Genomic DNA, 12,500 nt, shown 5'->3' with positions numbered 1-12,500 from the left:
ATGATAATGATAATGATGATAATAATAATAATGGTAATAATAGTAATAATAATAATAAAAAAGGAGTAGAAATATAAATAAATAAGGAGTAGTAATAAATTGTTTGGATACATAGAGAAAATGAAATTTAATTAATTTTTTTTAATAGTTTTTAATTATAGTTAGCGAATATCGATTAAAATATCGTCATTTAAGGTTCATTGACCTTTGGAAAATATTCCGTATAACTTTGATGCACTCTTCGTCGTTATAGATTTAATACGTAGACAGAAAATTCTTTACCACTGTAGCGTCTATACCGGATACGACCACCTGTCGCAATCATTTCACTAATACATACATACATACGTATACACAAACGTTTGCGCATCTTCTATTCCGAAATATACAATTCAATGTAGATAAAATCAAATGTAATTACAGTTGTAATGATTTAATATCGATATATAATGATTTATTGGAAAATTAATTTATAAAAATGACGATAGAAATTATTAAAACATTTCTATTTTATTACATATTTTAATAATATCATCAAATAATTTCACTCTATTGACGATGATGCCTGTGAAAATATTTAACAGTATTACATTTATAAGAAAAAAAGAAAAGAAAAAAAAATAAATAAATAAAAAAAAAAAAACAAGAAAATTATTTCATACTTTAGTATCAATAACAACCTGTTGTACCAAAGATGAAGATATATTATTCATTGCAGCTAAATAACTTGAATTTGTTTCTTCCTTTTTTAATGTTTTTAAATAATCTCCTCTTGCATTTAAAACTTCATCCATTTGTTTCTTATGCCTTATGGCAAGTTCAAGTGCTCTAAATATATAAAATAATATAAATCAAAGTGAGAAAATTTTATTAATAAATTACACGTTATTAATAAATTACAATACCTATTCCAATTGTAAACTTTTATGTTTAATGTAATGGCTTCTTCAATTAATCCATTTTGTAAAAGTATACCTTCGGCTGCTAACAAATCACCGGATAATAATGCCATTTCTGCATATCTTTCTGTTATCTTAGGTAAATTCTAAAATAAATTTTAATCAGTATTATATATTTAATTTAATTTCGTTTAATAATAGTAATAATATTTATTATAATTACTTTGATATATCGAATATAATCAACTTTATCATATCTTTTAATAGCTGCATATGCTTCTTCTGCAACGTTCAATTCTTTATTATCTGTTGCCATAATAGCCATGCACGTCCATAATATCTCATTCTAAGAAAAATAAAAAAATGTATTACATAACATTGTAAAGATAATGATATATTGAAGGAATGAAGATAATAAGCGTTGATATACCTGAGCAATGCGACAGAGTGAAAGAGATTCTTTCCATTTTTTCTGTAATATAAGCTGATGCAAGCTAGTGAAAAAAGTATAAAATTGGGATGAAACTAAAGCACCATCTCCACGTCTTACATTGACCATACCATTGTAAACACTGACAATAGTTGGTTGTTTACCAAATTCACTATACAGTAAATAAATTTATAATAAAAAATATCACGCAGTTTGGAAACAATAATTAATCTGTTTATATATCAAACCTGCTCTCTTTATCGATTCTAGTACGTCGTATAATTTTGCGATCGCTATAATGTACACAATTAGGACACAACCATACAGATAAAGTAGCATCTAACATTGCTGCTAATACATTTGCATCGATAGCCCATATAACATTTTGTGCCATAGCAGCTAAAAATAATATCTTAATTTATCCTTATTCATTTTTTTTTAAATAATATCAAAGTATTTTGTAAATACCTATTTTACATGCACGTCCATAACCTGTTGCTCTTATGGAAATTAAATATAAATCTTTAGTAATATCAATAAGTGCTAATTGTCGATCACTGGTATTTCCAATATGGTTTAATGCCAATTGAGTAATATTCTGAGGATGAGAATGCGATTGACTTTCAACAATTGGCTTGTTATATGATATTTCTAAAACATGTAGTACTAAAAAGAAATTATATTTCTATTATAGAAAAAGATATACATATACGTAGATTATGTTTTTTAAGTATTGGAATTTTTTATTATTTACATTTTTCATTTTTCTGATCTCTAACAACAAGAGTATCAAAGCATAAAGATATACAAGGTGAATAAAGAGGTTCTTGTGTCATACCCTTCCATTTAGGGACACCTAATAAACGACCTTGATAATTGTACAACGTTATAGAGTTCCATTCCACTAATAAAAAATGTCTACAAAATAATAATTAAAACATTATATTAATAATAAGTCTGTGTATACAATATTAATTTATTTCACTTACTTATTTGCAAGAATGACTGCTGATACAGAACTACTTTTTAAGTCAAATATTGCTGGTGTATTCCAATTTGTAACAGAATAAATGTGACATTGACCTGGAGTAATCACAATTAAATGATCAAAACCAAATGCCAATAGAACTACACGATCAGATATTTCTATAATCTCATGAACTTCATTACCAACTTCTCTAATTTCTAATACTTTCCTTTTAATTAAGGTAGCTTCATAATTATTCCATTCGAGTCTTCTATATATAATAACATTAAAAGTATCATTGTAATTATTCTAAAAATTTGCATACATTAAAATAATTTTGTATGAAGAACTTACTTGCCTATAACATGGCCAGTTAAAACATTATTTCCACAAGTTATAGCTACCTGAGTACTGTCGCTAGACCATGCTATACTGTATACACTCCCAGCATTAATTTTTTCTAAAGAATGAGACCACTGTGTAAACAAAATAAAAAGAAAATCGTCATAAAATATATAATTTATTTATATAGAAAATATAATATTATTATACTAACCCCAGTTTTATCACAAAGTTTAATTATGTTAAAAGATCCAATGGCAAAATAATCGCCCGAGTTGCACCAACTAACTGCTGTAATAGGATGATCACCAGGACTACTATTATAAATTAAACTACCATTAAAATCCCAAACTTTATAACGACAATCTTCTCCACCAGAAATAATGAATCCATGATTATGATTCCAGCAAACAGTCAAGACAAGACCTTCATGAGCATGCCACTGATAATACAAATAAATGTAATGTTTATAATAGAATATAACAAATTATATTATTATATTATCAAACATGAAAACAAATATAAATCTGTAACCTTATAAGGTTTAGAATTGGAATTGAGCGATTGGAAAAATAAATATCCTCCCTGTGAATATAATATTTTAGAACAATCTGGACTCCAGTCTGATGTTAAAATAGATGTATTGCCTCTGACTATTACAGAACGAAGCATACCACTACGTGACCAAACTTTTATTAGACCATCCTCTCCAGCTAAAATTACACACACATTAAATGATATATATATATATATATATATATATATATATATATATATATATAATTACTTTATATATCATTTATTATCTTTCATCAATTTATTATCTTAGTATAAATTGTTTTATTACCTGTAAGCAATACTGAACCATCTGTACTCCATTTGCCAATTGTAGCAGCACCTTTGTGAGCTTCTATACTTTTTTCAATACGACCATTTTTATTAACTAAATGAAATCTTCCTATTGGGAATAAAATATTACAGAATAATATATAATATTATTAATTTTTTAATATCTTAAAAATTTAAATACATACCGTCTGCTGTAGTGATTAAAAGTATATCTAACGATTGCTTTTTACTGGCTGTTATTAAATGATTAGGACGTGGATGCCATTGCATTGAAGTAGGAAAGAAATCCGATGGAAATTCTGTGATAACAGTCGAATGTGCATTTCCACTTTCTAAATACCAGCATATTAGTAAATGATCCTCTCTGGAAAAAAAAAAAAAAGAAAAAAAAAAAAAGGAATTATTACAAATGGAATTACATTTTCTTTTTTTTCCTTTTGATAAAGAAAAAAGAATTACCCGCAGGAAAATATTTCCTCTGCTGAACTCCAAGCTACACATGTAACTAAATTTTTGTGACCATTACTACTTTGAGCAGATATTTTAAATCTCATTGTGTTCTATATATATATATATATATATTATCAATATATTACAGTAATGATATTCAATTTACAAATATAATAATAATTCATATTATTCGAAGCATATAACGTTTGAAATTTATGAAAATATAATAGTTTTGTAGTAATAAATGTAAGAATGCGTAAATACGATTTGTTTTCCTTCTTGTTACCATAGTGATAATAATAATGATTATAAATTATGACAAATAATTATTATACAACGTATGTATATATATATATATATATACGTATGTATAGTATATAACGTAAAATTATTAAAAATATTTGTATATTTTTATACTTGAAAATTTATTAAAATAACCGACAATTCAAATTCGAATAGATTCGAAATAAAATATTCGCTTCTATTGTTCTTTCTAATCTCATCTAATATCCTTTTAATTCGTCTGATCAATAAATACTTAAGATATTTTCTATAAGAGATTTAAAATCAATAAAATTAAATCATTTTATAAAGCCAAATTTTTTTTTTTGAAACGTATCTTTAACAACGTTTCTATCGAACCAACGAGATTATAAACGCGGTAAGGTCACGCAAACGCAGTTTAAGATACATGAAAATAATTTCGACGATATTCAAATTAACAATTTGTAATATGAAATACGCGAAATTATAAATTATATCATGAAAACAAAAATGGGATTCTTTGTAAGATACGAATGAATTTTAATAAAAAACAAAAAAAAGAAAACAAAAAAAAAAAAATACTAATATAATCGAATTCAACGATAGAAAATGACGAATAATAATTAATAACGAACGTACATCGTCGTCGTCGTTGTCGTCGTGCGAATTGTCCAATTTAAAACGCGCAAGTCCATTAAAGGGAGTACGATGATTGGTCAAAAAACGTAACCTCGACGAAATTCATATGATAAATGTTTTAAAGCGTTCAGAAAGTTCTTTATTTTATCGTTGAAAGAAACGTATTCGAATATCGGTACGATTTGCCGCGAGAAAAGAACCAATAATAGAATAGTATAAGAGTTGAAATTATAAAGATATACGGTTTACATAGAAATGCGACATTAGGTTCGGTAAAGGAGAGAGAGAGAGGGATATAAGCAGCAAGTACCCGATGCCTTTTTTAACGCGAGCATGTGAACGGATCTCGAGAGAGCCGAGACTTTTCAACGCGGAGCATCCTCCTAAGAATATATAAGTTATCTTGAGGAAGGACAATTTCGGAATAGTAATATTATATTATAGATGTTGGGATAATTGGATATAACGCCGTAAACACGTGGGGTTATTCGATATAACGCGAGTGGTCCTATATCTTCATCGGCTTACGTTGTTTTTATATACCCGTCGGGTCTATCGCGGTTTCGGTCGCGCCTGGCCTGGCCCGTGGCCTGCCTTGTCTTTGCTGCCGCGAATGTGGATAATCGACAACGTTTTATCGTTCTGCTGTTGCTGTTTCTGCTGCTGCTATTGCTATTGTCGCTGTTACTATCAACTAGTACTACTACTACTACTACTACTACTACTACTACTACTACTACTATTACCACTGCTATTACATTTACTACGACGAAAAGTACGACAACTACTGCCGCTGCCGCTGCCGCTGCTGTTACTCCTGCTCCTGCTTCTGCCATCGTCGTCGTCGTTGTCGCCGTCGCCGTCGCCGTCGCCGTTGCCGTTGCCGTTGTCGTTGTCGTCGTTGTCATTGTCGTCGTCGTTGTCGTCGTCGTTGTCGTCGTCGTTGTCGTTGTCGTCGTCGTCGTCGTCGTCGTCGTCGTCGTCGTCGTCGTCGTCGACGTCGTCGTCGTCGTATAGTAGTCGTCGCGAAGTTTTGCATACCCGCCACCATCATCGTACGAATAATACGTCTATCAATTTCGAAGGACTTTAAAACGCCCGTGGGAAATTAGCTCGTTTTAAAAGTAAAAGAGAAAAAAAAAAAATATATATATATATATATATACAGACACACATATATATAAATACACACATACATACATACACATATATATATATATATATTTAAAAAAAAAAAAAAAAAAAAAAAAAAAAGAAAGGAGAGGAAAAAAAAAAGGAAAATATTATATTAATACGTGGGGGGAGGAATCCTTGTGCTCTTTATCGCAAACCTGACGATACAGGCTCTTAAAGTACTACATCGTGATTGTCACTTGATAGCATCCGAGGCGCCAAACTTGTCCGCATCGGCGCTTTCTCCAGACCAAGTAGTATCAATGTTGTCTGGCAATGGTGTGTAAGGAGAACGTGGTATCATGGTTTGGGAATCTGTCCAGGTAAATTTTACGTTATTATTTGCACGCGGATTTATACTATAAAGCTACCGATGTCTTCCTTCTGTCTCTTTCTTTCTTTCTTTCTTTCTCTTTTTCTGTCTCTCTCTTTCTCTCTTTCTCTCTCCTCCCATCCCTCTCCCTTTCCTCCCCATCATCCCATGTCCCCCCCCTCTTTCCTCCTCTATATCTATCTCTTTCTATCTTTCTGTCTATCTATTCTTCTCTCTTTCTATCTTTCTGTTTCTCTTTCTCTTGCCATTTCTCTTCTCCGTCTCTATCCTTCTTTATTCTCTCTCTCTCTCTCTTGCTCTTGCTCTTGCTCTTTCTCTCTCTCTCTCTCTCTCTGTCTGTCTCTCTGTCTTTCTCTTTCTCCCTCCTTCCCTCTCTTTCTCCCCTCCCTTTTTCTTCCTTCTCACAACGCGTCCTCCTATGTTGCGTTGACTGACGTTTTACGATTTATACTTTTATATATTTTCTCATTTTTATATATATGTATATGTGTATATGTATACATATATATATGCATGTACATATGTATGATGTATGTATGATGTATGTATGTACGTATATACGCACATACGTATACACATCTTTCTTATTTCTTAAGTTTCTAACTCTCTTTCTATCGATATTTCGAGATAATCGAGAAGATTTTCCCCGTTTATCTTGCATTTTATATCGTTCGAATTGGAAAAGCTGTCATGGTTTTTTTTCTTCTTTTCCTTTTTGTTTTTTTTTTGTTTTTTTTATCTTCCTTCCCCCTCCTCCTTCTCTTCCCTTCCCTCTCCCATCACCCCATTCCCTCCCCTGGCACTCTTTGCGAATTTATCTTTTTCTTTTTCTTTCGCTTTTTTTAACTTCTTCTTACGATTGAGATAATTTTTCTTTCTATGCTTTTTCGTTTGCTTTAATATATATATATATATATATATATATATATATATATATATATATATATATATATATATATATTTCAAATTTTATTACTTACGTTAACGATAAATTTTCTTGGCTTATAATTTACGAGTAGTTATAGATAAAGATAAGAAAATTGTTTATATATATATATATATATATATATATATATATATATATATGTACGCGTATAATAAATTTCTATATAATAATAGATGTTACTCGAATATTTTTGTGAGATAATCGACCAAAGTAATATTTAATTATTATTTTCTTTTAAATCTGACGATATTTCGGGAATATCATGGATTTGCTTGTATTATCTTATTAAATGAATATATCTTTTTTATGATGGAACATTATGTTTAACATGTAATATACATGTATACCTATGAGGTATACGTGATTGCGCGCGCGGGCACATTCTCGTCAGGCACGTATGAATGCATTTAAAAACATACAGTCATTTACCATTTTCTTTTTCATATAATATTTATATTTGATGCTTAATGATACTTTTTCTTTTTCTCTCTCTCTCTTTTTTTTTTTTTTTTTTTTTTTTAATATTTTACTCGTTGTTACATTCTCTAACGTCACTGTTACTATTATTTTTTCTTTTTCTTTTTCTTTTTTTTTTTTTTTTTATTTTCATGACTTTTGTACTTTTCGTGCTTTTGATAAATTCGATAGTTAATGGCAACCTATTATGCAAGAAAAGTATATTCTTTTTATTTTTCTTTCTTAATTTTTCTTTCTTCCTTTTTAACTTATTTTTCTTTATTATTATTATTAATATTATTATCTTTTTAACTTAATTCTTCATAAATACACAAATTTCTTTGATTAGATCAATAACGAATTTACTTTGATCGTGTAAAATAATTAATTGATTAAATCTTAAAATATACTTTGCTAATTATAGATACGTTTATTATTGTATGTAATACTCGATGACTTTTGCAATAATAATTATGTTATTTATATATATGTATGCTAATTTATATAGACTTACATATATATATATATATATATATATATATATATATATATATAACATATTAAGTTTTATTATTGTCAATAAGATCATTAATGCTCTTAATAATATGTCAATTTAACACATATGTTTATGTCTGTGCAGTTATAAACGTATAGATGTCATGTGCACGTTGCTAAATATGTGCTTGCCATTTGAGGTACGATACCTTGGCACGTGTGTCGAGGATATTGGAAAGCGAGATTACAATGATCTACGCGATACAGAGCATCATGCAAACAACGTCTCAGATCTCTCAGAGCTGACAAACCTTGGTGTCACAGACAAGCGCACAAGAAGAAAACTTGCTCTCTATATGGCACTGCTACATTCTTGCAATTATGCATGCGCAGTGATCTTATACAAGAACTTGTCAAACTTTGATTATCAAGAGATCTCCAATCTTCTCAATGGGACCACTTTTACACCAGATGATCAACCTCTGGAAGAATTACTCTTATTATATACAATGGCGTTAAATCATCCAGCCTTTACATATGAACAGAAGAGTGTCTTTGGTAACATTTACATTAAACTTCAGGAGGAAGAGACACGATTTAATCTTTCAAAGTCTATCACTTCTGCCAAACCTGTACAAGTAATATCCAATGTCTATGTCTTTTTCTTATTGTGTATTAGTTCTTTTTTTTTTTTCTTTTTCCTTTTTCTTTTTTTGCAAGTTATAACTGCTAATGAATAATCACTTGTTTGCAATATTATTTATATTATGCTTTATGATAGTCCATTTATTTTATATAGTTGTTAAACACTTTGATACTACTTTACGATCATACGAGCAAATCTATAGGATAGAATTAAACAGGTGGCTATTCATTCATATTTATAAAATATTATTAAATTAACACTTATTATAAAAATCATAGTAAAGAATTGCTTGTAGTATATGTATTGCGTATTATTGCATAGATTAATTTATTTACAGGGCTGTACACCATGCATTAACACAAATGATAGATTAGTGGATCCTGAAATGCAAAGTAGTTGTTTGATGCCGCCACCTCAAATGCAAACTTATCATGGTATGTTAGTTTACAGAGAAAAAAGAGAAACACGTTATTATTTTTAAATTAAATAATATTATATAAGATAGAAATATATTGATCTTTCATTATATTTATTTGCAGGAGATATGTCAATGAGAAATAATCCAATGATGAGTGGAGTACCACCTGGTATTTCTATGCCTCCACCTGGCTTATGTTTGCCAACACCAGAACAAATGTCAATGGGTTCTGGAGGCGCTACGCAATATCTTCATCTTGGCTTTCCATCGGTTAATCATTTACCACCATGGACAGGTCAGGTTGTGATGGGAAATCAACTGATGTATCATACCAGTGACATGTTGGCTTATCCACCTTCCCCTTTAGTCAGTCGCCAATCCTCGCCATCCCAATCTCGATCTCCTAGTCGTAGTAATTCTCCAATGGGTCGAAGAAATAATGCAATGCCTCGTACATCTTCACAAGTCACTCAGTCAACTTCGAATACGTTAACATCAACGAGTGCCTGTAACAGTCAGATGAGTATATCTAGTTCCAATGCCAGTTCCTTCCCTCTATTTCCTGCACTTGGCACTAGCAGAAGTCTTCCAGCACAATCACCCTTACTTCCATCGAGATCTCTTCCTTTACCTATTACCAGCACTACAACCTTCTCTAGACATAACAGCATAGACAACAATCCTTGCACATTAATCCCAGCGACACAATCAAAGCAACCACCACCACCTCCACCACGATTAAGATCTTCAACCTCTGGAGATTCTTTAAGGGAGGCATTGGGCAAAGAAATGCCAAACTTCAAAGGAAACCTACAAGATATTTCTCTTGATCAGGTGAGCTCAAATATTATTTTATAATTATTTCATAATTTCTATAATTGATATTTATCTTTATTATTTATTGATTAATATATAGATGCGGAGAATGAGTGACGAAGATTTAAGGGAAATTGGATTAACTCCAAATGCTGTAGGACAATTAAGAAGTATAATTAAAAGTCAAACCACTAATGGATTGAATCAAATTACTGCAGATAAGAAGCTAGACAATACTAATAATTCAGGAAATACGATGGGTGATTCTATGGAAAATGAGGTTTGTGTAAAAAAAAAAAAAAAGAAAAAAAAAAAGAAAAAAAGAACAACAAATTAATAGAATATACACGCGGTATAATATAATATATCTCTAATAAAATTCTAATGAATAAAATGTTGTTTTGTTCATAGGGTATGCCAGGTGTTGATATTTTAAATGATGGTGGAAATCAAGGTCCCAAATCCATGTTGATGCAGGAACAACATCCAGCGATGCATCATCATCATAATCACGCTGCTGCTCATAATTTAAGACGTTATCCCACTATGCCGCCATTGGATCCTACGCAAATTCAAATGTATCCTGCCCCTGCTCCAGTATACACAGCTCAAAATGCACCGTGTTATGCCTGTCTCACTGTACCTGTTGCTGGTGTGCAAAATCGATATTCAAGGTAATATCAGGAAACAATAGTAATACGTTTGCTTTAATATTTAGAAGACAAGGAACACATCTTTTCATTGTTTTTCTTTTCTTTTTTCTTTTTTTATTTTTATTTTCATTCTTTTCTTTTCTCTTTTTTTTTTTTTAGATGCAACGCCCAACACGTTTATTGTTTAGCCCAGCTGCAAGCTTTGAGATTGGACCATGAAAGCAGTCGGCATTGTTCACAGAGCAGTAGCTCCGATAGTTCCGGTAGTAGATCACCACCTGAAACACCTCCAGCAGCTCCATGGGTCGGAGGAAATGATAGTAATACGGCACCAGTTACAGATCATCTCGGTTCTGTTCCTATGCATTCTACAGGTGCTACATCTCATCCGACACCTCAACAACAACAGCAGCAACAACAACAACAACAACAACAACAACAACAACAGCAACAGCAACAGCAGCAACAACAACAACAACAGCAACAGATGCAACCACCGGAAAGACAACGCAGTAGGAAGAATCAGGGACATCAAATGCGTCATAAAAATCAAATGGTGAACGGTGGTGGACCGCCAAGTTTACCTCATTGCGTCTCATTTCCAACACCACCTCCGCATTCACAAGTCACGTATCTACCCCATGGACACTTCTCTGCCTTGAGGCCAAGTAGTGGTATCTACTCTAACTACTCGCATGGTCCTTATGCAAGGCCAGCTTACCCAAGCACATACCAGCCAAATAGCGAATTGATGTATCAGTATCCTGGACATCCAGCTTCAGGTGGAACCCCACCACCTCCACCCAATGCTGCGGGAACACCTGCACCTTATATGCCACCGACGCCCGTTGTCACATACGCACCAGCTGCTGTTCAACCAACTAAAGTATCCTGCTATAATTGTGGTAGCAGTAATCATATGGCGATAGATTGTAAAGATCAGACTATGGAGGACCTTACAAAGAAAGGTATGATTGTATATCTATCAGTTCTACATAATTTATTATTATTACAGGTAATTGTAATTAAGATTTTTTAATATATTTATGTGTGTGTCTCTATGTGTACGCGCGAGTATGCGTACGTACGTCTATGTGTGTGTGTGTGTGTGTGTGTGTGTGTGTGTAGTAAACGTAAAGTATTATATAGATGTAAATTTGTTATGTTTTAGCCCAATATCGATTAGATTATACGATAATGAAACAGCCAGGGGATTGTTCGAATTCTGACAAGTGATCCCCTGCCATGGACCATCCTACTATATTTCATCTTAATCATCAATTATACCATAGCGAATATCGGAGACGTCATTATTACCATCATTGTCATTATTACAATGATCCTGCTTCTACGAGCCAGCATAAGGATCGATTAAATGACGATTGCTGCAACTATTCTCCATTCAAGTTTTCAGTGATTTTTCTAGACATCCTCTGTATCGAAGCCGACGAATTTTTAACCAAGGACATTTCGCGATTCACGGTACCAGGTATACTCTTTACAAGTTCTTATTTATGATAGTGATTATTCTTAAGAAAAAAAAAAATAAAATAAAAATACAAAAAAACAAAAATACAAAAAAACAAAACAAACAAATAAATGTGCGATTGTAAAAAAAAAAAAAAAAAAAAAAAAAAAAATGAGAAAAAAACGTATGTAGAGCGTGTACAAAAGGAAAGGAAATGAAAAAGGAAAAAAAAGAAGCATAATGCAAAAAATGCCA

At 31.4% G+C, this 12,500-nt stretch overlaps 2 protein-coding genes across 9 annotated transcripts in view; one reads left to right on the top strand and one right to left on the bottom strand.

Annotated features, from left to right (window-relative positions):
• Nucleotides 1-108: 108 nt before the first annotated feature.
• LOC124430332 (intraflagellar transport protein 80 homolog) lies at nucleotides 109-6,008 on the bottom strand. 8 transcript variants are annotated; one of them, XM_046976704.1, is made up of 16 exons: nucleotides 5,599-6,008; nucleotides 3,947-4,047; nucleotides 3,673-3,851; nucleotides 3,486-3,596; nucleotides 3,173-3,351; nucleotides 2,853-3,080; nucleotides 2,651-2,772; nucleotides 2,319-2,567; nucleotides 2,084-2,247; nucleotides 1,798-1,995; nucleotides 1,578-1,728; nucleotides 1,330-1,393; nucleotides 1,123-1,245; nucleotides 906-1,045; nucleotides 663-828; nucleotides 109-565 (listed from the first exon to the last, which is right to left on the bottom strand). In XM_046976704.1, the coding sequence occupies exons 1-16, from the start codon at nucleotides 5,746-5,748 to the stop codon at nucleotides 545-547; spliced, it is 2,346 nt and encodes a 781-aa protein (XP_046832660.1). In that variant the 5' UTR covers nucleotides 5,749-6,008; the 3' UTR covers nucleotides 109-544. The 8 variants fall into 8 exon arrangements, with proteins under 8 accessions (XP_046832660.1, XP_046832657.1, XP_046832658.1 ...); XM_046976701.1 differs by having other exon boundaries at nucleotides 1,330-1,501; nucleotides 5,599-6,005; XM_046976702.1 differs by having other exon boundaries at nucleotides 681-828; nucleotides 1,330-1,501; nucleotides 5,599-6,005.
• A 99-nt stretch (nucleotides 6,009-6,107) lies between these two features.
• Nucleotides 6,108-12,500, top strand: part of LOC124430331 (alpha-protein kinase 1) — a 6,613-nt gene continuing 220 nt past the window's right edge. Inside the window, exons 1-8 of the mRNA XM_046976700.1 lie at nucleotides 6,108-6,336; nucleotides 8,390-8,882; nucleotides 9,228-9,324; nucleotides 9,430-10,142; nucleotides 10,225-10,404; nucleotides 10,536-10,798; nucleotides 10,937-11,745; nucleotides 11,949-12,500. The exon at nucleotides 11,949-12,500 is cut by the window's right edge and continues 220 nt beyond it. Of these exons, the coding sequence (XP_046832656.1) occupies nucleotides 6,290-6,336; nucleotides 8,390-8,882; nucleotides 9,228-9,324; nucleotides 9,430-10,142; nucleotides 10,225-10,404; nucleotides 10,536-10,798; nucleotides 10,937-11,745; nucleotides 11,949-12,013 (2,667 nt within the window). The 5' untranslated portion in view covers nucleotides 6,108-6,289 and the 3' untranslated portion in view covers nucleotides 12,014-12,500. The remainder of the gene's footprint in view (nucleotides 6,337-8,389; nucleotides 8,883-9,227; nucleotides 9,325-9,429; nucleotides 10,143-10,224; nucleotides 10,405-10,535; nucleotides 10,799-10,936; nucleotides 11,746-11,948) is intronic.

This window comes from Vespa crabro, chromosome 18 (genome assembly GCF_910589235.1).
Source record: "Vespa crabro chromosome 18, iyVesCrab1.2, whole genome shotgun sequence".
In the NCBI taxonomy this organism is placed as follows: domain Eukaryota; kingdom Metazoa; phylum Arthropoda; class Insecta; order Hymenoptera; family Vespidae; genus Vespa; species Vespa crabro.
This window is presented reverse-complemented; position numbering and strand designations above follow the sequence as displayed.

Excerpts from the sequence above, each read along its gene's own strand:
- LOC124430332 (XM_046976701.1), bottom strand. The coding sequence starts at position 5,748 with ATGACAACGACGACAACGACAACGGCAACGGCAACGGCGACGGCGACG. Across the intron at positions 2,568-2,650 it reads ACTGGCCATGTTATAGGCAA|AAGACTCGAATGGAATAATT; the intron begins GTAAGTTCTTCA and ends TATTATATATAG. Across the intron at positions 1,729-1,797 it reads TGGACGTGCATGTAAAATAG|CTGCTATGGCACAAAATGTT; the intron begins GTATTTACAAAA and ends TATTATTTTTAG.